The sequence below is a fragment of the Oryctolagus cuniculus genome, chromosome 1 (assembly GCF_964237555.1).
Source record: "Oryctolagus cuniculus chromosome 1, mOryCun1.1, whole genome shotgun sequence".
In the NCBI taxonomy this organism is placed as follows: domain Eukaryota; kingdom Metazoa; phylum Chordata; class Mammalia; order Lagomorpha; family Leporidae; genus Oryctolagus; species Oryctolagus cuniculus.
The window spans coordinates 35,507,518-35,534,317 of NC_091432.1; the positions used below are offsets into that span (position 1 = coordinate 35,507,518).

Here is a 26,800-nt window from a genome sequence, read left to right on the forward strand (position 1 = left end):
TCTGGGTAGGTTTTGATTTCACTCGGAGTCAAGAACAAAGCGACCTCTGACTTTTCCTCCAACTCAGCCCGTATGGAATGACTTTTAATGACTTCACAAACTGCTGGCCCTCAGATGACTGCGGCATTTTTTACTTCTTAAGTTTTCTCCTTCTATGACGTTTTATGATTATACCTTATGGTGCAGTTCTATTTTTGCTCTTCACGTTTTTCTGAGTGCTTAGGGTCTAGAGGGAAAAGTTTTAATCATTTGGACACCATCAAATGTGCTTCGCGTCAGGGGATAATGTGGAGGGAAGCTGTGAGTACTGTGCCAACACCAAACATGGCATTCCCTGTTGAATGAGCCAATTCCATCCCCTGAGTCTGAATAATTTAGAGGAGACGTGATGTCATTGTCTACTTAGAGATAAATGGAAAGGAGTCTGGGTGTAGAATTTTGGAGTGGTCTTTGTAATAATAGTAATTAAACATTTTGGAGCATTACCTCATGTATTTAAACTTTTTGTGCGTACCATGTGCTTTCTTCATTTTCAAGCAATATTACTCATAAAGACCTAGTATTTCTGTTTCATTATTTTTGAAGCATTGTTTGATGACACTGGCTTAACAGTCTCTCACAGTTCAATGCTTCAGTTTTCATCAAATTCTATTTCTAGTTATACTAGACATTTTCATCATCAATTTCCATATGCCTCAAATTGATGATTTGGAGGGAAGCTCTTAGGACCAGTTTGCCAGCAGCAGATTCAGATACCAGATAATAGCTGCTGTAGAACACATTTTCCTCGTACTACAGCCTTTTCTCCAATGAAAACTTTACAACTCACCAGGCCAACGCTTTGACATGCACACACACCATATTTGTTTAACTTGATAAGCGAATGTCTATTATGAAGATTACTTAACTTGCGTGTGCAAATCTTATGGAAAGTTCAGCCCTGGCCATCTAAGCTTCCATATATTTCATATTTCAGCTGGTGAAAAAAGTAGCAGCCACATCGTTTGACAAAGAACTGCCAAGTTGTAAAGAATACTGAAATATTCCCCTTCTCTGAACAATTTTCCCATGTTATCTCTGTTGAGCTTCTTCTTGTCAGATGAATGCTACAGATTCAGGTCCATTGTATTCTCTAGATGACTCTGAAGTATGCAAACAAGTTTTATAGCAACAATTGTTGACAAATCTTAAGTATCAGTCACTATTTTCAAGGATCCTTATTTTGCTGATGAATTGAAACAGCATAAATAAGAAAGGATTGCAGCTAGCATAACATTAAATCCTTAATTGGCTTTTTAGAACATTACTCATACCTAAGGGTGGGGGGGGGGGGACTAACATAATCAGTGCTAAACTGACAAACTAAATAGGCATCTTTTGGTCTTTCAAACATCCAATCAATCCTCCAAACATGAATATCAGGACTTTCTTAGTATGTTTTATAAGTACTGAATTTTGAAGGCAGCATCTCTTGAAAGTAACCTGTATAATTGTAATATGGGTGCAGTATCCTGAAATCAAAAAGGAATTGTTGGCTATTGTGAACTTAACAACACTCAAAGCACTTCTAGAGTCATAGAAATACATTTAATAACAGAGAAAGGCATAGACAGGGTTTTATTCAGGTGAAAAAGGCTATGTAGGTGATGGGATATGAGGGAGAAAGGAAGAAATTTTTCTTCTTAACATACTTCCGTATTTATTTACATTGACTATGTATGAATTTTGTACTAAAATATTTAAAAGTAGATAATAAAACTGTAATAACTTCTTGTTATGTATCAGGCATTATTCCAAGCTCTTTAAAAATATAATTCGGGGGGTATGTTTTGTGGTATGCTTGCATCCCATATCAGAGTGCCTTGGATTTAAGTCCCGCCTCCATTTCTGATCCAACCTTCTAGTAGGCAGTGGGTGATGGCTCAAGTACTTGAGTCTGTGCCACCCACGTGGGAGACCAGGATGGAATTTCAGGCTCCTATCTTTGGCCTGGCTTTCTTTCTCTTTCTCCCTCTATTTCTCTCTCTCTCTCTTTTTCTGTCATTCTGCCTTTCAAATAAATGAAAATAAAAAATTTTTAAAGTAACAGTAATCCTCACATGAACTCTATAAAATGGGTATTTTTATTATCTCTTTTTTATGAAGAAGGAAACCAAGACACAGGGGACTTAAGCAACTTTTCCAAGGTCACACGAGTAGTTATAAGCAGAGATTGGATTCAAATACTGCTCTGCTGTCTGCACTCTCATTTTTATTCAATTTTTGCAAAGTATATTTCACTGAAAATTACATAAGAAACTAATAACAAGGGATATTTGGGAGCATTGGTATTACATCTGGTTTCTAATTTTTTTCTTTTTGCTGTATTTTCTGTATATTGTTTGTATTTTCCAGTTTTTCACGAAGCAATCAATAGAGTACTTTTTAAAAGGAAAAAATTTAAGTTTTTTTCTGTCCTAAGGATGAAATAGGGATTTTGTTATAGTACTGTGTTTTTTTTTTTTTTCTTTTAAGCTACCATCCTTGCATTATATATACAGGGTGAAAGCATATGCCCTACTCAAATGTTCTCATGTGTGCAGATTTTGCTTTGTTTATAGATGATTATTCTAAGGAATTACAAGAAAAGAAGAAACCAATGGAAATTTCAAGATGTAGAAAAGCCAAGAAAGGAGTAGAGTTTTTGTAATTCCATTAGTCCTAAAATATCTGTTATATTAGCTTTGCGTCTTTTCAGGGCAGTCTGAGTTGCTAAACATGGCCATAGTGACTTCATTTACATCAGTAAGGAAGCAAGCAACTGGAACATGATCCATACAGTGGACGCTTCAAGGCTGATAGAAAACACGGAACAATTCCAGTACCGAGAGAATGGTCGTACTTGCAGTTAATGCCTATGCGTTTCCTCAAAAGTACATGTGATTCTTTAAATATCTCAATAATAATAAAACTTGTTAGGAATTCCTTAAAACATTGTGTGGAATGTCAAGTATAAGGGAATAGGGAAAGTCATGGAACTGAGGTAGCTCCTAAACACTTCAAAGGAAAGCAGGACATCATTTACCTCCTGCATTCCATATGTGGGCCAAAAATAGGTGTGGGATATGGAATGGATGAAATTTTAGGATCTGAGAATTAGAAGAAAGTTAGGTTATTGATATTTCATACCAGTGTTGTGCTTAGTGCTGCAGTTTTTTCTGAAAAGAGATGTATATCAGAGAATGGAGATGACAGGGACACAGGACCACTGGCGTGTGAGTGTGAAGAGGAGATGAGGTAAGAAAGTCATTAGGTATGTATGGTTGTCACCCTTTCTGGCTGGGCACTAACAGGGTCTTCAGCCAGTATTTTAAGAATCTGGTAGTCTTTTTTTATGTAAAATTTATTCAAATCTCAAGTCCATTCATATCTGTCCAAGGCTCATCTTCCCCTCCAAAAGTCTCCTGGTAAAGGCTACCATCACCTCCAACCCAATGATTCTAGTAGCTCCTGGGTGGCCTCCCTGTGTTCACTCTAGATCTCCAAATCCATTCTCAGATTTGGGGAGGAGAGGGACCTTTTCAGAGCACTAATCTCAGCATTCCACACTTTCTATTTAAGATCTTTAAATAGCTTCTAATGGCTCTCAGGATAAACTCAAACACCTTGAACAAGCTCTTAGCTGTGACCTTCAAGTGTCTTTGGCATGGCCCTACAGTTCTGGCCTCAGTCCACAATTCCAGATCAGTTCCAGACTCCTCTCGCACCAAGTCTTCGTTCTCAGTATCCGATCAAAGTGGCTTTTATTCTTCTGATGACACCTTTAAATTCCTTTCCTCCACCCCAGAAACCTTCACTGAGCCTCAGAGAAGAGGTCTCCCTTTTTCCTGTTTTCTTTGCACCAGATGCCTCTCCTTTTCACAGTTATACTATGCATTTAGTTGTGTGATGGTTTTAAGTCAGTTTCTCCCCATCCCTATGAGATTATATTCAGCTCTACATCGCTTAACAGTGAGGATGTGTTCTGAGAAATGTGCTGTTGGCACATGAGAGAATGTACTTATATAGACTAAGACAGCCACAAAGTCACCAGGAGATGTCATCTTATGTGACCACTGTAGTATATGTGGTCTCTCATTGACCAAAATAGTGTCATATACTCATAGTAGGAGGAAGAGTGCCCTACTTTTTACATTATGAGACCATTGGTGTGGTTGAATAACTGTGTTTGACACACAGTGGAGCTTAACAATACTTGTTGGGGTAGGCATTTTGACACAGCAGTTAAGTCACCACTTGGGACACCTGCATCCCACATCAGAGCATCTGAGTTCAAGTCCCCACTCTATTTCCAGTTCAGTTTCCTGGTAATGAACACCTTGGCAGGCAGCAGGTAATGGCTTAAGAACTGTGCTTTCGTCTTCCCTGTGAAAGATCCAGATTGAGTTCCAGGATCCTGGATTCAACCTTATCCAGTCCTGAACCCTGGGATCATTTTGGAGTGAACCGGTGAAGATAGGTCTCTCTATCTCTCCACTCTTTCTCCTCCCACCCCCACTTTTCTTTTCTTTATTGATTAATTAATTAATTTATTTTATTTGAAAGTCAGAGTTACACAGAGAGAGAGAGGCACAGAGAGAGAGAGACAGACAGAGACAGAGACAGAGAGAGGTCTTTCATCCGCTGGTTCACTCCCCAACTGGCCACAATGGCCAGAGCTGCACCTATCTGAAGTCAGGAGCCAGGAGCTTCTTCCAGGTCTCCCATGCGGGTGGAAGGACCCAAGGACTTGGGCCACCTTCCAGGTCATAGCAAAGAGCTGGATCAGAAGTGGAGCAGCCGGGTCTCAAACTGGTGCCCATATGGGATGTCAGTGCTTCAGGCCAGGGGGTTAACCCGTTGTACCACAGCGCTGGCCCCTGCACTCCCACTTTTCAAATAAATAAATATAGGGTAATCAAATCATGGCATTAATTATAAAGAACAATTTGTATTCTACTGGTCTCTCCAACTCAGTTTTAAACAAATGTATCCATTCATTTATTTATTTTTGCTGAGAAAGAAAATAACATTATAGATTGCACTCTCAAAATATTGACATATCTTTTGCTAGCTTGTCAAATTGAATTATTAAACTTGAAACACTCTCTCCCCTCCATTGCTTTTCTTTACCATAGTTCAAGAGAGATTACTGTGGCATTTATTTCAACGAGAACCATCTCTTCCTCCATGACAAGCCTATCCCAGTTACCCTAAATTTTACTTTTCCAAAGTTGGGACCATGACATAGGGAAAGACTTAGAAAATGTTAGTTGATAACAAAGATCATATAAGCCTGTTTGGATGGACATTAAAACTAAAAGCACACTAATCTATGTTTCATTTCTTATTCAGATTTTTAAAATCAATTATTGCATACATAACACTTTGATTCAATGACATAGGTTAGATATTGACTAGTAAATATGGTAAGAATCAGTGCAAAATTTTAAGATTTCTATGCCCTCTATGCTTATTATTTGTTTCCAGAAGAACTGGTTAAATTTAGCCTTTCTAAGTCAATTGACTATAAAATCTATTTTATGAAACAAAATTTCTTCTGTTCTAGTATTTTCTGAATCTTTTTTTAGCCATAAACATTTTTATTGGCTAACCAAAAGGAAACTTCAAATACAAAGGAAAAACACCCACGTTATTTATATGTTTGTTCTGAGAACTTCAAAAACGATCTGCCAAAGATCAGATTAGTCACATACGTTTCTTTTGAGAATATATCTTGATATATACCATCTTGGCAAATTCTTAGTCACAAATTTTTCTTAGTGTCCATTTTAACATTCTACTGAATTTTAAAAGAAGAATACCCTTAAATGGGCATGGTACATAATGTCAGTTTCTCTATGAGAAAATTAAGTTTTGAAAAGCCTTATGTATTATTTTATGTTCCTACGGACATTTACAAACCCTTTAAAATGTGCTGTCTTAGAACTCCATGGGAAGTCCTTAGCTCTTCCCCTCCAAGGCTGGCCTCATGACATCACTTCCTTCAATGGAGCTTTGGCGTGGATTTGCCTCAGTCACCCATGTGTTCTCTTCCTTACTTTCTCATTCACTGACCCATAGAGCCCCTTCGCAAATATTTCCAAGTTTCTACTATGTGCATAGCATGGAAAGAAGAAAAACACAACGTAGAGGACATAATTCTTCCATATGGGCAGGAGTTTATGATGAAAATATTTGAAATAAGTAAAAAAAAAAAAGAAGAAGAAGAAGAACTGTGGAAATTTAGAATAAAAAAATAGTTGATTGACTCAGAGGTTTTTCCAAATGGCATCATAATAATAGTTCTATTAAGAAGCTATGATTTCTGATAATGTACATCTTAGCCTTTTCTGGAAATAATAAAAATATCCACAACTTTAAAAAGGTAAAAGAGCTATTCATTCCTAGAATTAGATTGGTGTCCATAATTTCAATGAAATTATTGAATGGAATGCAGTAACTTCAATGATTTTTTTTTGAAGAAGAAGAAGAACCACAAGGATTGAACGAAATTTTAAGCTGTACTCATGTCCTTGAAATGTGGGAAAGTCTGTTCTCATATGGCAAATGAAAGCCAACTCCAAATAAAATATCGCGCTTCCAAGGCAAGCATCATTCACGTTCCAGGCTTCCACAAAGATGTCCCCCACCCCTCTTTCGCAGTTTCTTCCACAATGGATTCTGAAAACACATTTTAAAAGGTGTTTCAGTGGGCTAGCAGGAAGCATATTTGCCAGCTCCTTTAACAAAATCACTGGAGAAAGGGCCCAGTTTTAATTCCATTAAAGGAAAACAATTGCATCATTTGTTTGAAGCCAATCATGAACTCACAGTTTGATGTTTGTCTTTCTTGTCTTACCCATGATAAACAATAAAAATATTAAAAATCACTCACCTAAAATAAAAAAAAAATAGTTCCAATTAATAGCATTTAAAATTTGATATACTAAGGCAATATTTCGAAGATAATATGAAGGGACAGTTCACAGCCAATCATTAAAAAGTAGGATTTAATGTAGGTAGCTGTGTTTGTGGAGAATACAATTTAACAAAATGCAATATGTTCAAATCCGTGTAATGAGAATTATTTAAAAAGTGAGTTTATATAACTGATTTACTATTTAAATTCACTTACAATCCTCTGCTTTTCATTTTAGTAGCCTAATGGAAATAAAAATTTATAACACAAATCCAGCTTGGTCACCACTGGATAACTGATCTATCAGCAAGGGACACAGTAGGATTTGACTTTTTCTGCACTACACTGTATGATTTTAAGCCTTTTTACCACATTTTCTCCTGTCAGTAAAATGGTATGTGAATTTTCATCAACTTGGTAAAGGATCACCAACTTGATATTGTATGCCACCAAATACCCTGTAAAATGTGCCAGTAAAGTAGAATGCATTATTATTCACTATGTGCACATATTAGATTCAAAACCATGTTCAAACTAGTTGTGCTGTTTTGACTGCTTACCAGTTTGCTTTTTAAAGAAAGAAAATCACAGAAATTATTTGTCTAGTGATGATTTGGAGGGGCTACTAAATAAATCAGTGCAAACCAATGTAAAAACTCAAAGAATTTAGGTAAGAGCAGTGTACTGCTACCACAGAGGGCGAGGAAAACAAAACCAAGCTTATCTTCAAAAACCTGACTGCTGTCAGCGCTCGCTCCTGGGCTGGAAAACAAAAGAAAACAAAATACGAAAGTGCTCCTTCACCCCACCTTTGGCATCCTTTAACATCCAGGCTTGCTGCGATCTGTCTTGGGCAAGGAAAGGCCCCATCCTGTAGAGTCCAGTATATTTGACAAGTACGAACACTCTGGGCACAGTGCACAATGAAATAAATACATTAGGAAGACTACTTCCCCTTCATTTCAGTCCAGTCCTAAGAGATGGGTTACTTAACATTCAAGTGCCAGGAAAGCCCATTGTAAAAGGGAAATATTTTCTAGTGAATTCCGTTTGATCTTTTTTTATAGGGGCTCCTACCAGCCTCTTTCCCTTCCTCCCCAGACCCGGGAAACCAATTAGTTTCAGCAGAGAGGGCCACAGACCAGTTGGAAATGCTCCTTTTATATTTTTAGGGGATATAATTTCAGCCAGGCTGTCTGGTCAGTTGTCACATAGTACACTTAGCACACTTTTCTCTCCTGGTGCATGGGCGCGCGCGCGCGTGCACACACACACACACACATTGGATTTCCCTCTGGAGAGTGCCTAGAGCCCTAAGTCTGACTCCTAGATAGAAATTAGATCCGGGTGCCTCCAAATCCTTCAGCTCTGACAATGGCATAACATCACAAGAGCCATCTCATTCTTCACACGCAGCCCTGCCAACCAAGTTTTCCAAAAGCCTCGGCTCCCTTGTTTTCCCTCTTCCAGCCTCACAGCGGCTTTCCCCATCCTGATGTTGTTTGCATGCGATTCTTCTATTTTCCAAAGGAGCAGTGACATGCAGACTAACTTTGATTCTTTCAATGTTTTTGAAGTGTGTGTCTTTTGGGGGAAAATGTGTACAAAAACAAAACAAAAAAATAAATAAATGAAACAATTAAAGAGTCTTGGCCTCGGCTCACCTTCCTATCCTGAACCTGCCTTATTTCATGGAGGTGAAAGACAGCATCGGCTGGGTCGGCCTTTTCTTTCTCGGAACAACATTGCAGAGAGGAGGTGAGAGTGTGTCTGGGTATGGATTGCACTGAAAGGCTGGGGGAAAGGGAGCACAGCTCTCCCCTAGGAAAACGAAAACCTCTGTTCTGCAGGTAGCAGGGAGCCTAGGGTCGCCTTCCCAGGTCTGGGCGAAGCACCCCAGCCGCTCTCCCTTGCCCCCGCAGCGAGTTCTGCGCCCTGGAGCGGTGCCAGGACCACTGACAGCGCCTGGCAGGTCGATGGGTGGGGGGCCTGGGTGTTCCTTCTGCAGAATCCGCCCATCTAGGGGGACATTTCCCTCATTCTCCGGGGACTCCGTGGCCCGCCCCCCACCCTCCGCATCCCCTATCATTTTTTTCGCCGATCACACTCGATGATGAACTTGCAGCTCAGCTTTCTGCCGCCTGCTTGACCCGGGAGCACCAGCAGGCTGCCGGCCTCGCCCTCGGCTCCCTCCTCCTCTCGAAGCTCAGGGGGCCTCGGGGAGCCAGTGGGGGCTTGAGAGGGCCAGGAGCGCAGGAGGGGCGTGCAGGGGCGCGGGGTCCCGCCGGGGAGCGCGCACGGAGCGGCGCCTCGGCCGCTCTGCTTCCTGGAGCTGTGCTCCTTTGACCCCAGTGGCAGTCCCTGTCACTGCACCGCTCGCGCTCCCTCCGGCTCGCCGCGCCCTCGCTCCCTTCTCCTCGCCCCCTCGCTCGCTCTCTCCCCACATCGAGGCTGCTCGGGTCCTTTCTGCCCCCGCCTCCCTTCTGCGCCGCGCCCCCCGGCCCCCGCCCCAGCCCGCGGCGGGACCTCCGGGGTCGAAGGTTCTGGCCCGCCCGCGCCCCTCGCCGCCCCCGCGCGCCCCCAGCGCGCCTTCAGCCGGCTCGGGCCGCTCGGCGATGGATCGCCTGCTCGCCGGGCGCTGAAGGCATCCCCGGGACCCGGAGCGCAGCCCGGGAAAGGTAATCCGCCCCGGGAAGGGAGGCGGAGGGCGGGGGAGGGGGAGGAGGCGGCCGGGCGCCCGGTGCCGAGCGCTAGAGGAAGGGAAAAAAATGCGCACACAAAGCGGAGCCCGGGTGAGAGGTGCCTTGTCAGAGGCGCGTGCGGGGGACTCGGAGGCTGCGGACCGCGGCTGCCCCGGTGCCCCTGACATTCGCCCAGCGGCGGATTCGCGACCTGGGGAGGGCTTATTTTCCAGCCCCGAGCGAAAGCGAATTCTTTTGGCGGAGCTGTCTTCCCTCCCACTCCCCATTTTGTCCGCTTTCTCTTCTCCCCTCCCCCGCAGCCCTCGGCCCCCCGACCTCTTGGGGTCCGGCACCTCGCTGCCCCCTCCTCGGCTGGGCTTTCTTTGGAGGGAAGGAGGGGGGTACCCGCCAGAGGCAGCGGCGAACGCCGGGCAGCGGGGATGGGGGGGTGGGGACGAGGGCCGGGCGAGCTGTTTACTAGAAAGTCCCGAGGTTGTGTGTTCGAGGCGCCCCGGCCTAGGCCCGGGTGCATTGTGTTGGCCCGAGCCCCGGGTGCCCGCGGCGGCCCGAGGCCAGGTGCAGTGGCTGGGAAGGCGCCGCGCAGCTTTGTGCTCCGGCTGCGCTCCGTGGCCACCCCGGGCCGCCCGCGCGCGCGCTCGCAGCTCCGGCACGGGGCTTTTTCTCACCCTATCCCCGGCGCCCCAACCTCACTCTCCGCTGCCGCCTCCGGTCTCCGCGATCGCAGCCTGCGGAGCGACCCGGCGACCCGAGCTGCGGCCGGGGCCGGGCGGCCAGAAAAAGTAACCGTTGCCGCCCGGTTTCTTCTCTGCGGAGGCAGGAGTTTCTTTGCTGTTTGCCTGGAACAAGGTTATCTTTGTAAAGCCTTTGGATTCCGGCTTTTTGCGGCCTACGAGGTGAAGGGGGCATTTTTTTTTTTCTTGCTGGAGGTTCAAGAGGGGATTGGAATCCATCAGCGAGAAAATAAATCAGGGATGTCCCAATGGGGTTGATTTATTGCACATTTATTCACCCATCCCCAAGAAACCCTAAATTAAGTGCAAATGCAGGTCATGAAAAATGCGTAATTGATTTGAGGTGCTGCAAACAAATACACACAAATAGGTCAAGGAGGAAATAAAAACCAAACACAAAACTTTAAGCAGAAGAAAAGATAGCAAAAGGGGGGGGGGGCATGGCCTCCATATCCCCTCTTCCAGCGCTCGCGGGTTCCCTGCGGTCCTTCCCCCGCCGCTCCGGGGCAGAAGCCTGGCAGCTCGGGGGCAGAGAGCAGGCAGGCTCGGGCTCCGCTCTGTGGGCTCCGGGATGCCAGCGCGCCCGGGAGGCCGACGTCGGGGGCTCGGGGCTGCGATGGCCAGCCTAGGATGGCGCGGTGGCAGAGCCTTTGGCCACCGCTGGTCATCCATCAACCCCGCGTTTGCGGGGAGAGGGTGAGAAGGAAAAAGAAAAAGAAAGAAAAAAAAAAAAAAAAAGGGCGAGCGCCCAGCGGAGTCCCGGCCCGGCAGTGCCCGCCGCGGAGGCGGCGGCGGTGGCAGCGGGGGACTGAGCTAGTGAGGCGAGCTGGGTGTTCCAGGAAGGAAGGGGCAGCGGTGGCAGGGCCAGCCGGCCGAGGGCGGGAGGGCAGGGCAAGTGCGTATGCGTGTGCGTGTGCCTATGTGTGTGTAGTTGCAGGACCCCCGTCCCCAGCTGCCCACCCTAGTTTTAAAACAAACAAACCAATCCAAAGTAGAGAACTCCGCGTCCCCCACCCCACCCCCGCCCCACCATATATAGACTCCACGCGTTGCCCGAGGCGCGGGAGAGAAAGAAAGTCTTGCCCTCCCACTCGGGAAGAATGTGTCAGCCGGGTGTCCGCAGTGCTGGAGACGAGTTCAGGTGTAAGTGCGGAGGGAGGGAGGGCGTGAGGGCCCACGGTGGACAGAGGCACGTGGACCGTCGTGTCAGCATCCCCGCCCCGCAACTCTGCGGGAGAAGCCGCGGTCCGCCTGCCAGGCGTGTGGGCATCGCTCCCGGATACAGGCAGGGATGGAAGAGCGTCAAAGAGTAGGGGCGTGAGTTAAGGCAGCACTGGAGCTGGGAGGCGGAGGGAGCGAAATTCGGCGGAGAGGGAGCAGGAGAGTTGTAAACGCCCCGCCAGGCTGCTGTCGGTCGGGCCATCTCCGTGGGGCAAGCGACCGAAATGAGCACCGTGGTTTAAATGGGGCGATCGCGGGCTGCGCTCTCATAGGCTGTGCTGGGCGGTGCAAGGGCAGAGAGGTCATGCGTCCTGGCTTTGGAACTTTTGCTAAAGTGGACTTCTGGTGCCTAGGAGGTGGAGACAGTTACTTAATTCTTGCGTTTGTAATCCCTCCACCGCCAGCAGACGTTAGAAGGTTTTCCAACTGGATTCCTGGGAAAGAACATTGCCAGTTGTACAGTTTCAGGGACACGAAAGTGATTGCTGTCTAGGAAATGCAAAGTGTGCTCACATGGTTTTTCTTTAAGAGAAAAATCAAACTGGTTCCAGCATGAGTGTTTGGCAGTGTTGGTCTTTCTTGGATTTCTCTTTAGGTTGCTTAAGGTTTTGTACTGGATTCCTTTGTTCTGCAGAGCAAATGTGTTGAAGTAGAAAATGCATATTTCAGGAAAGAGTACTGCTCTCTTGAAATATTGTGGTGTCAAAAGTGAATTAAGTGTGAAGAGGGTGAGATGCACCCACGTGTGATCTTTTGCAAGGTTTTACTGCCTAACTGTGAGGCAAACTCAGAGAGCTTCTAGATGGTTGTAGGCAGTGTCTCCTGTCGTTTCTAGCTTCTCCCAACTTCTCAGGCTAAGACAGGTGCTTTTGCCCATTGTCCCCTGTCTCTTAGGGTTTATTGGGGGGTGGGGGGAGAGGGAAAGTCTTTTTCCTTTGGTGTTTGTGTTTTTAATATGCTTAGTGTATGTTCATTTGGAGATGTGGGTTGGGGGTGAACCTAGCCTTTACAAAAAATAAGCCTTTCTCGACTTGCGTGTAAAGGTGCTGCGAAAGTTTTGAAGCTCTGTGCCTTAGTCTGACATTTTCTTCAAAGGACTCCAGATTAAAGAAGATAGACTCTGCAGGTGCACTGTTTCGATAAAACATTTGAAAGGGAACATGGTAAAGATGAATTCAAATGAGGTGCCAGCCACCCATTTAGCCCTTCCGAGCTATGGGGGCCTGTGCTTGCTGATGAAAAGATGTTGTATTTGTCTTGATGGGGCAGAGGTGCAAAGAGGCACAGATGTTCACTGGTAGAATAAGCAGTCAGCAGGTTGAATTTAGCATGGAGTGGACCACTTACGAATGTGACGCGATCATCTTTTAAGTTCTGTTGTCTTCTCAGCTTCCAATGGGAGAACTTGGGATGGTATCATTCCAACTGCTACAACGTATTGCATAGGTATTTAAATATCAGGCGCATACGCTTTAGTTGTCGGTCACATTTTACTTAATGAGTGAGTTTGCTCCAGAAACATTTAAATTCTTCCTGACATCAGGTGCAGAGATTGTTACTCAAAGGTCACAGTGATCTAGACATGAATTTGGTTTCTTTTGCTTCTGCATGTTCTGTGCTTCACACAATAGACATTGATGGAAGGAACATAGGAAGTGCCAAGTAATTTTTATACCATTCTCTAATTTATGCAAGCACTAAGTTCGCTCGTAGTCTGAAAAATGTGTATTTTTCCCCTCTGTGCTTTGATGGCTAACATTCTTTTTAATGACAGTCATTTCTATAACAGGAAGATGTTTTCATTTGTATTTACTTTTCAGCGTCACGCAATTATGCGGTTTTGCGCTTCAGTAGTGTCTCGGTACTTTGTGTCTCAAAAGAGAATTACAGTACTTAGAACAGGACTGCAATTTGAAGCAGGTGTTGTGTTTTACTGTTATGCAAAATAACAGTAAAATATAATTGTGGGGGAAATTAAGGAAACAGCTGCAAACTTGGTATGAAAACTGCCACATTATGATTTGTAAGCAGTTCTTGTAGATATCTTACATCAGAGGAGCTGGGAATGATTTTAATTTAGTTAATCCTACTGGCCTGGTTGTCTACCAACTAGTGCTTAAAGGACTTAAACCTCCCATGAAGTCTGGAAGAAGAGAGAACCCGAAGCGACACTTTGTTTAAAATGCCAGAGCACCAGGGATTCATCTCTCCACCCGGCTGTATGTTAGGAACACAGGCAAGGTGGATGTTATTTAGCTTGATTTGCTAATATGAAGATGGCAATGATTTGAGTAGAATGCAGTGGAATTTCTTAGCCCAGCTAGCATATGGAGGACTATACAAGCCCCGGGTTGTAAAATAATAAAATAAATGGCCTATGGCAGGCCATCTGCCTTTTGCTCGATATTTAAGGTGTTTCATGCCAAATTTAAATCTAATCTTATTTTTCTAAATATTTGTATTTGAGATAGCAGCTAAGATTCCTGGAGCTTAATGGTGCACATGGCAAATGTATTGTGATGCGGAGCGCTTCATGTAAGAAACTGGGTTACCCAAGGGTTACCCAAGGAGTGTGCTATTTACTACTCCTCTTCTACACTGATCAGTTGCGGCAGCTTCCATACAAGAATTTGCCTTCCTCAGTCTTGCACACCTATCATAGAAATAGACATATCCATTTCTCATCCTGGTGAGGCAGCTAGCAAATTAACATTTACAGAAAGAATCAGAACTAGTGGACATTTTAAAAAGAAAGAAACAAACAATGAGAATTATGCAGCACTGAGAATGCGGTGGCGATGTTACGTCTGTGTCCCACACTGCTCCAGCAGCATCCAGAGTGGTCGTACAATCCTGGCTGCTTGAAGAAACTGCACTGCATTTACACTTGATCGTAGCCAAAAGGCCGAGAAGCGATACACTACATTTAGCAACAGGATTTGCCTTTACCATAAGGTTCTTGGTCAGAGATGAATGCATATGTGTACCAGGTATAACGTACTTTGGCAGCTGCTTTTGAGAGAAAAATTTATGTGTACTGTGTGCATATGATGTGCTTACTGCTGTTTTGCACAGGTGTCTGTTAGACGTACAGCATTTTGGACCTACCTTTGTCATTGTGTTCGGTGGCTGTGTGAACACTGAGATTTCAAATGGTTATCTGACACCAACTTTGTAAAAACCAAACATTCCAATTAGCGGGGACAGTTTGGAAGAGTCTCCACTTCTAGCACAAACCATTTATAGCGGACACCATGGCAACTGTGGATATGCCCTTTCCCTAATTCACGCTAAGTGCCATAATTATAATTAAAGAGGAAATCTTCATTTGAACTCCATTGAGATCATTTGCTAGCACCGAGCAATGTCATATAGAGTATAACGTCCACGCTGGAGTGCATGTAAGGGAGACAGAAGCGGTTCTATCTATGAGGAAGCAACACATATTCGTGTTTTTACTGAGCTAATTTCATGTCTAGACATCAAATTTAACATTGCTCAGAACCTTCTTTCTTTTCTTTTCTTTTCCTTCCAGAAATGCACAGTGGTATTGATGAGTAGATCCTTGTATTCAGAGGTCGGCTGAATAGCACCATGCCTGCTTCCATCTTCTGCTCCAGAAAGTTGTGAATTGCTCATGCCTAAAGAGAGGAAGGATGGCACATGGGATTCCTTCTCAAGGCAAAGTTACCATAACGGTGGACGAGTACAGCTCAAACCCCACCCAGGCATTCACGCACTACAATATTAACCAGAGCAGATTCCAGCCACCACATGTACATATGTAAGTATCACGCATGAACTGTAAAAAATTAGCAGTTGAGAAAATAAGAAAGAAATGACTTCTGCTAGGGAGAATAAAAGGTAAACGATTTACCGAACAGATGGGTATCTGTGGTTTCCAATGGAGCTCAGGAGGAGTCCCTTACATGTGTGTAGCATTTCAAATTTTCAGACTGCTCTCAACCATAAGGTGATGGTAGGTTGCTCAGACTTTGTAGATGAGAACAGAGAGGTTAAGGTATTTGCCTAATGCAGATTCATTTTGATGGTTTCCTGACCACAAGTCCAGTTTGCTTTCCATTGTGTTGCTTGTTTTTATGATGAAACATTTCTTTAAAATTTCTGTAGTTTTCCCCCCACACCTCACCCGGCTACCCCTTTACATTCAGCTGGGAAATAGGCCTAATTGGGACTAATTGTCCAGCTACTGCTAAATCCATTGTCTTGCCTGTTGCTAGTGAGACGTGTGCTGCATGCTACAGGACTCAAACAATATAGGGAACAAAGGATTAAGGGACAGTGGAACAGTTGGTTCCAGAAATTGTACTTTTCTCTCACTCCCTAATATACTTAAGTCATGTCAAGGCTTAAGCTGTATAATGAACAAAGTGTGGGAGAAATCCAGAGGCAAGGATTTTGCAGCACCTGGTTGCACACCAACTTTTTTTTTTTTTGGGGGGGGGGTCCTCTGCTTCAGGATGTGCAGGGCTTTCAGTGAAAGGGGCAAAAGGTCACCATCTCCCTTGTTTATTCAAGGCCGGGTGCTCATCGCTGTGTGACCCCTCCAATGTCTAACATGAGTCTTTCATGGTAGGACTAAACCTCTTTGAAAACTATTGTGTGGTCAACATAGAAAAGGAGGTTAGGGCTCTGTTGACTGTTTTTACCACTCCTGGAAGAATTGAACTTGGGGCATGACTAAGTCACAAGCTTTTTATTATTATTATTATTATTATTAATTGTTTTATGTGGGCATTTAAAGAAATAGCAGGACCGCCCTGCCCCTCATCCCCAAACACACACACACAAAATGCTTCACTTGAATTTAGAAACACTAGCCACACAGAAAGGCCTCTCCCTTGACTGCCTTGATGTTAATATAAATACTAGGATGCTGCTTCGCCAGTGGAGTCTGAAGAGCCTTTCAATTAGCCTAGGATAAGATTCTGCAAAGTGGCAGTGTTAAGGCAGCATGCTCAAACAACAAAAAAGAACCAAGGAGGGAGAAACACCCTTGCAAATGGTGAACGCTAAACTGTTTCTAAGGATTTTGTACTTTGTTAAAATCAGAATACATTCATGATTGTGAAGGCTCCCTGTCACGATTTTAGGGAAAAGTTTCTAAGGTGATACGTCTTAAAATGGATCTTCTAAACTATGAGCATCTATGAGCATTCTATGTATTTGTTTTTCTTCAAAGATGTTATGAGATATGTGCAAGCAGCATTTTGGGATACCTTTAGCTCTGTTGTGTTGGTGTGACGTTATGTATTAGAACTTTGTGGATCCTTTTTTTCAGCCAGGTAACAGAAACTAAGTTTTGCTTGTTCTTTGGAAAATGACTGTTGGGGAACCTCAGCTTAGTCCTCAGGCTTGCAGACATCTGCTCGCTTACTCTTGGCGTAAGATTCCACTGGCAAACTGGGAACGCAGGGAGATATTTTAAAAAAATCATGTAACCTTAGAACTGGCCTGCTTATATCTAGCCATGAAAAATTTGAAGGATGAAATGATACCTTTTTGAAAAAGAAAGGCTTGGAAAACGGGGTTTGCAGTGGCAACCTAGACAGCTGTGTAACTCTTTTACCAGATTCGTAACCTGGGAGCAGAGGATTCATCCACAGTGTGGCTCTAGCGTGTCTTTTCACATTAGTGTCGATGAAGGCTTCCTGACTGATCCACGCGCCCCAGCCACACAAGTCGGCTCCCTGTGGCTTGAGCACACCTTGGGCCCTTCCAATGCTCTGCCCATTAAAAGCCTAAAAGCCTGGTTGGGTCACTCTGCTTATCTAAAATGATTGTGCCTGCCCAACATGCCACCTCTCTTTGATGTGCATTAACGTCATACTACTTCCATGACTTTTTTCTTTATCTGTCATCTATCGGTTGGATCTGTCTACATAACCTTATCCTCATGTCTACACTGTTTATTTCTTAAAGCAGGGACTGTGTTCTGAGCAAGTGACAGATGCTCAGAAATACTGACTGACTGATTCCTTGATCTTTGGATTTAACTGTGCATTGAAATGAGAAGTTGTGATCAATGCTTGCAGATTTTTCCTTGGAACTTATTTTGTTTTGTCACCTGGTGACCTGTTGCATGTTTCTGCAGAGGGATGTATCATCAAGGTGCTGGGTCACCCCCTCTTCAGCCTCTACCTTTCTTTGTTAAAGGCTCTGCTCTTGTTTTGTGAGCTAGCACAGTGACTGATCCCATAGTATTCATTCAGAGATCATAATGCAGTTCCATCATGTTATGTTTCTTTATACTTAAAATCCCCTTTACTATAAATAGAAACTTAAATTGTCTGGAAAATAATTACAAATATTTAGTCTGAAACTTCTTCAGCTTTTCAGAAATTTTCCATGTGTCATGGCCGAATGTTGTTCTCCCTAAAGATGTTTGTTCTTTTCTACTTGAATGGTCGCTCATTTATTTTGCTTCCCTGTTTCACCTACACCTGAGGTCTCTGATGCACACGATAGACCACCTGGATTGGAGTCACAATTTCATCCGCTATAAAGACTGCTTGTTTGGGGTACAACCTGGTGTTGGTAATTAGAGTCTTCTCACCTTAATAAAGAATAGCTCACTTCCCATTTAATGCGGTTGGTCTCAACTCAACTGTTGGGCTGATTCTGGGCGATTTACTTCAGTTCTCCTGGCCTCAGTTTACTCGTCTGTCAACAGTTGCACCAAATGATAGCTAGGGATCTTTTAGCTGTGACCTACCAAGATGAAGATTTCAATGAAAACAGTGCAGATTTGCAAGGTGTTGCTGTGGGAAAACAAAGCTAAATAAGCCCCAGTCCTCATCTTCCTGAAGCTCATTACTGATTTCAGAGCCGACATTTCAGCCGACTTTAAGAGGTCCTGGTTTTGTTTTCATCTGTGAGTTCTAACAAGACTGCCATCCAGCTTTCTAAGAATCGCCCGCTTGACTCTGCTTGTGACACGGTGACTATTATTATTATTTTTTTTTAAAAGAAAGCAATCCTATATGACCTTGGGAAAAAAAATTAAAGCACAGCTGGGGTTGGCAGACTCAAATTTAACCTAGAATTTGTGCCCCCTTTGACTGAGACTCTTGAACATACTAATAGATGTTATGATTGAATCCTAACAATTAACAGGGCTTCATTTTTCCACAACCCTTTCATCTTTCCCAAGCAGAATGTTGAAAAAATTGCGTAGTATTTTTAATGATGATGGAAGGAGGTGTTAAAGGAGCCAGTATAGGTCTTAAAACACCACAAAGATTGTGTATGTTTTAATGGTCTGAGGCCTCATAAAATACTCCAAAAACCATCTTAGTAAGGTATGTAGATTTCTCCATTTTCCCAAGTTGCACCTTATGGGAAAACCCTCTGTTCCATGCAAAGCAGATTGGCTGGTCAACTTACTGAGGTTAATTCCTCATCTCTTTATTTAAGGATTGGCTATTGGAAGCTTAAATCAAATTTGGTTTTCAGTTTTAGCCACTTTCTTTGCCTTGACTATGCCTTTCTTATTAGTGTCCCTGGCATCTTACTTAGGTTGTGTTCTTTGACAGTGTGGCACAGTGGTAACCTCACTAGTGGAAACCTCACTAGTGGAATCAGCTTGTTGGCTTGTACCACTGATTGCACCACTTTCTAGCTATGTAACCGACCATGGAGAAATGTCTCCTCTATGTTTTCTTTTTCCATCTGTAAAAATGTGGATGATAAAAAAGCAGTGCCTGTCTGAAATGGTCGTTGTGGAGGTTAAAAGGATAAAAGTTACTAAATGTGAAGTTCTTAGGGGTGCCTCGTCTGTACTGAAATGCTAGCTGTTACCATGAATGATTCTTCTGTTGATTCTGGTATTTTCAGTTCTACATTGTCTTCATTCATTCTGAAAATCTGTGACATATAAATAGATGAGTGAATAAGAAAGTGACTGCTAAGTTTTGTCCTGTCTCCCTGAAGGAGTCATTACCAGCACTGTACCATGGAAACTTTGCCAGGTGGGGTTTCTGGTTGTGAGGGTTGGGAAGCTGTAAGGCTGATTTAGTGCCTGTCAAGATCATAAACAGCTTTGGAGTGTCTCACCCACCTCCAGGTACTCCAGGAAAGTCACAGTCCTGGTGTGGGAAGGACTCCTGTGAGCCACGTGCTGCCTCGTTGTTCTCTTTGGAATCATAAAGACCTTTCTTCCCTTGGATTGCACCTAAGTCCCTGTACCCACATCAATGGGATGGCTTTTCGCAATGTCTGTGGTTAACGCAGAAGCATCAGCAGTTAACCAAAACTAAGTAGGATTGCCTGCCAAGGGCCTGAGCTGGGAAAGAGGACTTGGTAACTGAGCATATGCTCTGAAATCAGAGATCTGTGTACAAATGCTGATCCTTACCAATTACAGGCTTGACTGGGTGATAATGGAAGGATTCTGGCCCTCAGTCTTCAGATCTGTAAAATGGGCTTAATGATGCTTTGTGATGGTTGTAGACGTTAAATGAGATAATGTGTGTGGCATATATTCCTAAAAGATATCATCTGATGCATAGATATTGTGGGAATAGCTTTGGTTTTGTCTAGTAGCTAGTGAGCATGAGATAAATGTTAATATCTTCCTTTCTAATCTGCATAAAATGTGACAAGTTGAACTTGTGTTCTTGTTATGTTGTTGCATTATGTGATATCCATGAGTGTGGCTTAGGCATTGTTAATCAGAAATGACCTGTAGCTTAGACTATCTTGTTGATCATTCCATGCCAAATTCTTACAGGGTTTTGTTTGTTTGATCTGAGGGTTCATTCTTACCCAGTTCAGGAACATGATTGGAAGTAGTAAAAGTTTTTTTTTTTTTTTTCAAATCTGGATTAAATACCCCTTAGGTGCAGAAACAAGTTACAGAAGAGTGTTACAGATTAAAAATATGTGAAGGTCTCTGGAAGAATAAATACCAATATTATGGGTGATTACTTCTTAGGAAACAATTTTGGGAATGACTTTGGAGGAGGGAGTGTTGGGTAACAACCTTTAACTTTTTATTTTATACATTTTTATATAATTTGGATTATTTTTACAATAACTATATAATACTTTTATGATAAAAGCTATTCAAAAGAATGATACAAATTTGTCTCCAAGTCCTCCTACTCTGTCTGCAAGATTTACATTAAAGGCTTGCTCTGATGCAAATATTCTACTTTTTTTGGACCTCACTTCCTTGGATGGAACCTTCTTCAAATTTTTGTTATACTTAAAGACTAGGCCAAAAGCTATTCAATGGCTCTGTTGCATTCAGCCTGTCCCTGTATGGGAAAATAAGAATAATCCCAATGATGTTGCCTACAGCTTAGTCATCTAACTGAAGGGGAAAAAATGTTTTTTTAAAAAACTTCAAATTCAATTTTTGGAAGTCAACAGTGTAAACATTATCAGTAAGTAAATAGCTTGCTGTGAAAGGTTACCTGACAGTGTTGCAGTAACCTGGATTTGAGTTTTGTGATGGCCACTATTTAGCCCTACAATCTTCGGCTAGGTGGGCATTTCAGAATTTCAGGTTCTTCAACAGTGGTTTAACCTGACCACCCTTAACATCATCCCTTCCCATTCTGACAATCTGGGATTTCTCTAGTTTTGACTTTTTCCTTTGTTTAAAATGAAGAACACAAGTCTCACATCATTAGTAATATTCCATAGGGAAAAAGTCTATTAGTGAGCTATGATAGGGATGTGTTGGTGGTGGGAGAGAAATGACCCATCACACAGGGAAAGAGTAATATCAATGAAGGAACAAATGTCTGGTGCTCAGTAAAATGGCACTTCACCAACAAGGTGGAAATTTATCCTTTGCTATGGAGCTGGCTGCATTAGCTGTTAGAAAGAAATTCTAAACACACACTCCCGTCTTGGTAAGCCACTTTCTTATTCTCATTACAAATTTATCACTGGCCTGCACATTAGCATGGCCATAATTTTTTTTTAATGTTTTCAATCTGAAATTCATCTTGGAGATGCTGAATGGCCCTTTTAGTTTGCACTCATATATAAACAGAGAGTGTTTTTCTTTTCCTCTTCTCATTTCTTTTTAAAAATAAGTTCTTTTCTTATGCTCTCCCTGAGGGTACCCGTCTCGTGGTCCGTGACAGTTGGACTTTGTGTTACGGCTGAGTTTCTGTTCCGGAGATTTCTTTGTCTGTATTTGAGCATTAAGGAAGCAGTCTGAAGTTAGATTTTTTTGTTGTTGTTCACGTAGATTTATTCCTAGAGCCCTAGCTGTAAGTTGCATAACTGGGTAGTATTTTTTGTTTGTTGTTTTGGCTACTGACTGTTTTGGAGAGTAAAGAATTTTGACAAGTAAAACATTTCTTATCTACTACGTCATACCTGGATTTTGAATTCTAAAACAGTTGCTTACATTTAAAGGGATAAATAAAGAATAATAGAGAAAATGTGAATAAACAGTGGATAAACATATCCTGAAACCGTGAAGTCATCAGTTCACTTCTTAGTGTTGACTCTGTTTCCTGTTTTAAATACATTTTTTTAACTTCTTCATGAAGATGCTTTGATAAAATTACATGAGTGGCAAGGTAAACTAAACAAGACATCATGCAGTGGGTAGTCTGTATTTGAGACTATTCAGTTTCAAATCTGAGCTTTTAGAGCCCTAAAAGATGAGCTTTTTGGATGCAAAATAAAGCTGATAACACTGCATCTGCCATACCTTGGGTGATACACTCTAGGTAGCTCTGATCTGTTTTCAAAACGGAGAGGAAGCTCACTGAGCCTTGGAAGGTCTATTCACCAGCTTGTTTTTCTTCATTTGCAGTATTTTCCTGGCTCTCTGCTTCCTGGGACTTTTTCCCTTTAAGATTTTCATAGCATACTGTGTGTCAGTAGCAGTCCTTGCCTGCTTGGGCTATTATTTCAATATCAGTGTGGAAAAAAAACTGCCACACTTTTGCAGACCACCATGTCAGTCTCCTTTATATTTTCTGAATGTAACAAGTACACTTGGAGGCTTTGTCTGTGTGGAAGCACTAACTCTGCAAAGAGGAAACTCTGTTAAATTTATTGGCCCTTGCAGTATTTGGGTCTGCATATTTTTGTTCTATTTTGTTTTGAAGAAATTTTTCTTCAGTCTCTATCCCTGTAGAGGGGCAAGACACACTCAAATAAGAAAGTGCATTTTTTTTCCAATTTTTGTGTGTGTGTGTTCTTCTTTACCAGTAATCCAGAATATAAGCCTTATGAGTTGGCTTAAATCTTTGTGCAGTTTTGTGTTACATGTTGAAGTTGCTGAAGCTAGTTTTTAAAAGAAAGAAGAAAAAAAACACACTGTAAGTTAATAAAGCAAGCAAATACATTTTAGTACTTGATTATACTGAGCCTTGAAATTCAGAGTGAGAATTAGGCCATTATTGAAGTTTCTCTGTTGTTAGTGACTTCCTTAAAAGATTGCAACACTCCACACAGTAATGTGGACTCTACCGAAACCCATTTATTTCTTGTACAGCAGTCCCTGAAACCTTCCAGATCAAAGACTGGATAATTTCTAGATTGGGGAAATGTCCTTTGCTATCTTTGTTCGGGGGTATTCTGGCGTTTATACTGGTTGACTGAAAAAAGTGACTTGCTGGTGTGGTATTTTGTTTTAGGTATTTGAGCCTCAGAGCGAGTTTCAAACTTTTTTTCTTTTATACCCTTAATTTAACTGCGTTTTGAACAAAGACTTTAAACTTAAGAGCAAAATCCTGTCTTTCGCCAGTTAAGCAACCTCTGCACGTTTCCCTAATTTCCTGAAAGACTCAGCCTTTCGCTGTGCTATAGATGTTTTACCAGCTCTGTTAAGTGCTGAGTTTTGGGAAATTTTTCTACATTTTGTTTGCTTTGCCTTAAGACTGTGAAGGTAACCACAGAAGTCTACCAAACTGAATTAGATGCCTTTAATTACAAAACTCCTACCCATTGCTCTGATTCATTGGATTTTAATACATGCTCTTTTTCAAAATTACAGAACTATTGTGTGCTGGTCCTGGTTCGGTGGTGCTGTAGTCTGATATTCGTGCCCCACCAAAATTCCTGTTGCAGTACTCCAAGATGGCGATATTAGGAGGTGAGGCCTCTGGGAAGTGCTTCAGTCAGGACGGTGGAGCCCTCGTAAGTGGGATCAGTGCCCACAGAAGAGAGGCCTCCACAGTAGCTCTTGTCCCTTCTGCTGTGTGAGGGGCAAGTGAGGCGTCATCTGTGACCCAGGGAGCAGTTCTTCATTAGACACTGATTCTGCCGGCACCGTCATTTTGAACCTCCTGGACTCTAGAACTGTGAGAAGTAACTTTCTGTTGTTTATAGGCATCCCAAATGGACTAACACGGGTGGGCACAGGAGATAAGGAGGAGGTAATTTTCATGTGAAGAGAAATGGGGGTATTTGTGAAGGGGAGAATAAGAGAAGTTGTGTGTGTGTGTGTGGGGTATCCAGCAAGTATAAATCTGTGAGATCACAATTATGTCAGCAGTTGTCAGTCCTGACCTTGGGCTTGTCTTTGTCCTGGGAGAGGGTCAGTTTCCCTAAAACATCAGGCAACAGGGACGTGAGACATAAATGCATTTGGCTTTCTTGGGTAAGAATGCCCAGTGAACTTACCCAGGAACCCAAGCATTTCAAAGAACCAGCATAGCAATTTTTGATACACTGATTTGTTTTGATCACTGAGAAGGAATAATTTTTTAGACCTATTTACTATTTAATGACATCCAATTCATAGTTCAGTCTTTTAAAAAGATCTGTTTGAAAAAACAGCGAACTAAAAACTGACTTTGGAGAAAAGTCAGAATATCTGAAGTTGCACTTTCCCAAAGTTTGCCATCTGTTATTATCTAGGAGTTTTCCCATATGTTGTGCTCAAAGTCTGACTTTTACAGGTTAACTTGTTTTCACTTTGTTCTTCACGCCCATACATAGGCACAGCTGGTAACACTGAAACCAAACGAATGGGGAAGGGCAGATCTTTGGGAAGAACAGACTAGGAGGTGTTAACTCCTAAAGGATATTAAATTCTAATTCTTCCATAAAGTTGTTCAAAGAAGAGTCTAATGCTTTCCCCATGTGAAATATAAAGGCTGGGGTATTCTGTTCAGTACAGTGGTGTGAGCCTTGTTCTGTCCTCACTCCCCACTGGCCCCTGCAGATTCAGAAGGGCAGTAATAACCCTGTGGGAGGTTGTTCGCGCCACACCGTGCCCCTTGCTGGTGGATGGCCCCTCTGTCTTGCATCGCTCCATCTCGACCCCGCCACAATGTTAATGGCAGCCAGCACGCTCCGCTGTTTATCTTGGAATTTGATACCATCATCTTGGCAACCAAACGGGGACCTTTACTGCTCAGATTGTTTGTCATTTGATGTTAATTATCTGTTACCATAAATTCTGCACTTTGAGAAAAAAGGGAATGTTTTGAAATATTTCCTCCAACGTGTAAGTGGAGCTTCATTTTCTGTGCACAAAAGAGGGGGAAAAAATGAGCCCTTTAGGGAACTCAGTTCAGGGAAATCAAGTGCCCTGGTTTTTCAGACAGGCTCTGTTAGAGCTTGCTAATTCAGCCAGGATTTGCACTGAAAGGACCTTTGCAGATTCAGCCATGGTCTGTATTAATGAGAGGTGCCCCCATTGGAGGAAAAAAATAATTTAACTTTCCACAAGGAGTTTCGCTTTTATCCTACTCCCTTTATGCCGTGATTGTGGCGTGTGTGTGTGTGTGTGTGTGTGTGTGTGTAAGGGCCTGTTCCCTCTAGTCGGCTCTTCCTTTTCAAAGGTTATTAAGACAGAGCAGTCCAGGGTGAAAAGTAGCTTCTGCTTACCTGCTTTTATGAGGTGTTTATTTTGTCAAGTGTAGAATGAAAATGAATTTTCTGGCCATTAGTGGATTTTACTCCTGCTCTCACACTCTGTGGGGAAGGTTGTGTCACACTATAAACAGAGAATGCTGTTTTGTGAGGTGCTGCACCATGGGCTGCAGGAGCCACTGCTGGATTTAAAGGGTGGGGTTGGGAGGGAGAAAGAAAGAGAGAGAGAATGAGAATGAGAATGAAGGCTTATATTTTGGAGGGGGAGAGTTTGGGAGTGCAATGATTAATGCTAAGCAGAAATCTGGACAGAATTACAAATACAAAACTATGTCCAGATATAGTCTGTCCTCTCCACCCTGCCTTACATGTGTTTACTTAAATTCCCTGCTACAAATGCCTCATCTTTGCAGTGGGGATCTTAATATGCTTTGAAAGGTTATGGTAAGGGTTATATTAAATGATGTGTAGTGCTTACCTAAGCATTTGGCATCGCATCTAAATACTCCATGTTGCTACTGTTATTAATAATACTATTATTTATCATCATTGCTTCCATCACATTAACACTGGATGTGGAGGTCACATACGATTCTTCATCATCGTATCTGATTTTTTTCACCTCATCTGTATTTGTCACAACTTTTTAAAGCAAAATGACTTGAGCACTACAAACCAGTTAGATTTGGTGTGCTTCTTTTTTTCTCATCAAGAAGTTTTTAGGGTTGTACTGCCTCCCAAGGGATTCCCACACCAGGAAAAAGGGATTGAGTCTCTGTTCACTTCCTAATAGCCAGGGGCACAGACTTAAAAAACAGAAACCACTATGCTGCCTAGGACAGTGGCACTGTCCATGCTGTGCCTTACCTGGAGTTGTTTAGCTGGGGTGAAAACTTTCTCCAGGTTTATAAGGTGTTGTGATAATAGTGTCATTCTGGAAATAAAGCACCATTTGTAAATATTCTGCTTTAGTTATTTCATTTCTTCTCTGTCAGTATTTTTCAAAGTGGGGAGGGTAAGTGCATGAGCCCTGTTTCACAGCACAGATGATTATCAAACTTCAGAGTTAAGAAACAAATGTTGAATGGACTAGTGAATTGGTAACTTTGAGTATGAGAACAGGAGAGTGGGAGAGGAGTGCAAGAGTTGGAGGAAAGTACCCCCTGATTGTTTTGGTGGATGCTGGGAAAAGGATTTAACACTTTGGATTCTTTAGAAGCCATTAAAACTCTGATGGGATCCGGTTACTTGACTGCACATCTGAAATCTGAAACTCTTGCCCTAAACCATGCAATTGAGTTAAGCTCAAAATTCAAGGTCTCCCCCTAAAACTGGCCTCTGGATAAGCCTCATTGTTGATCTCAAAATGATTTCCATTGAGAGAAGCA

General features: G+C 42.7%; 1 protein-coding gene and 1 pseudogene across 6 annotated transcripts in view; one reads left to right on the plus strand and one right to left on the minus strand.

Annotated features, from left to right (window-relative positions):
* The window catches only part of LOC103351737 (pre-rRNA 2'-O-ribose RNA methyltransferase FTSJ3-like), a 46,375-nt pseudogene extending 37,346 nt beyond the window's left edge, over positions 1-9,029 (minus strand).
* A 51-nt stretch (positions 9,030-9,080) lies between these two features.
* The window catches only part of MPPED2 (metallophosphoesterase domain containing 2), a 196,007-nt gene continuing 178,287 nt past the window's right edge, over positions 9,081-26,800 (plus strand). The window contains exons 1-2 of one of the 6 annotated variants that reach the window (XM_070064518.1): positions 9,081-9,618; positions 15,130-15,378. In XM_070064518.1, the coding sequence (XP_069920619.1) occupies positions 15,251-15,378 (128 nt within the window). In that variant the 5' untranslated portion in view covers positions 9,081-9,618; positions 15,130-15,250. Of the gene's footprint in view, positions 9,619-11,408; positions 11,517-11,668; positions 11,691-15,129; positions 15,379-23,586; positions 23,686-26,800 lie in introns of those variants that run through there. The other 5 variants (XM_008269263.4, XM_008269265.4, XM_070064513.1 and 2 more) reach the window with 5 other exon arrangements.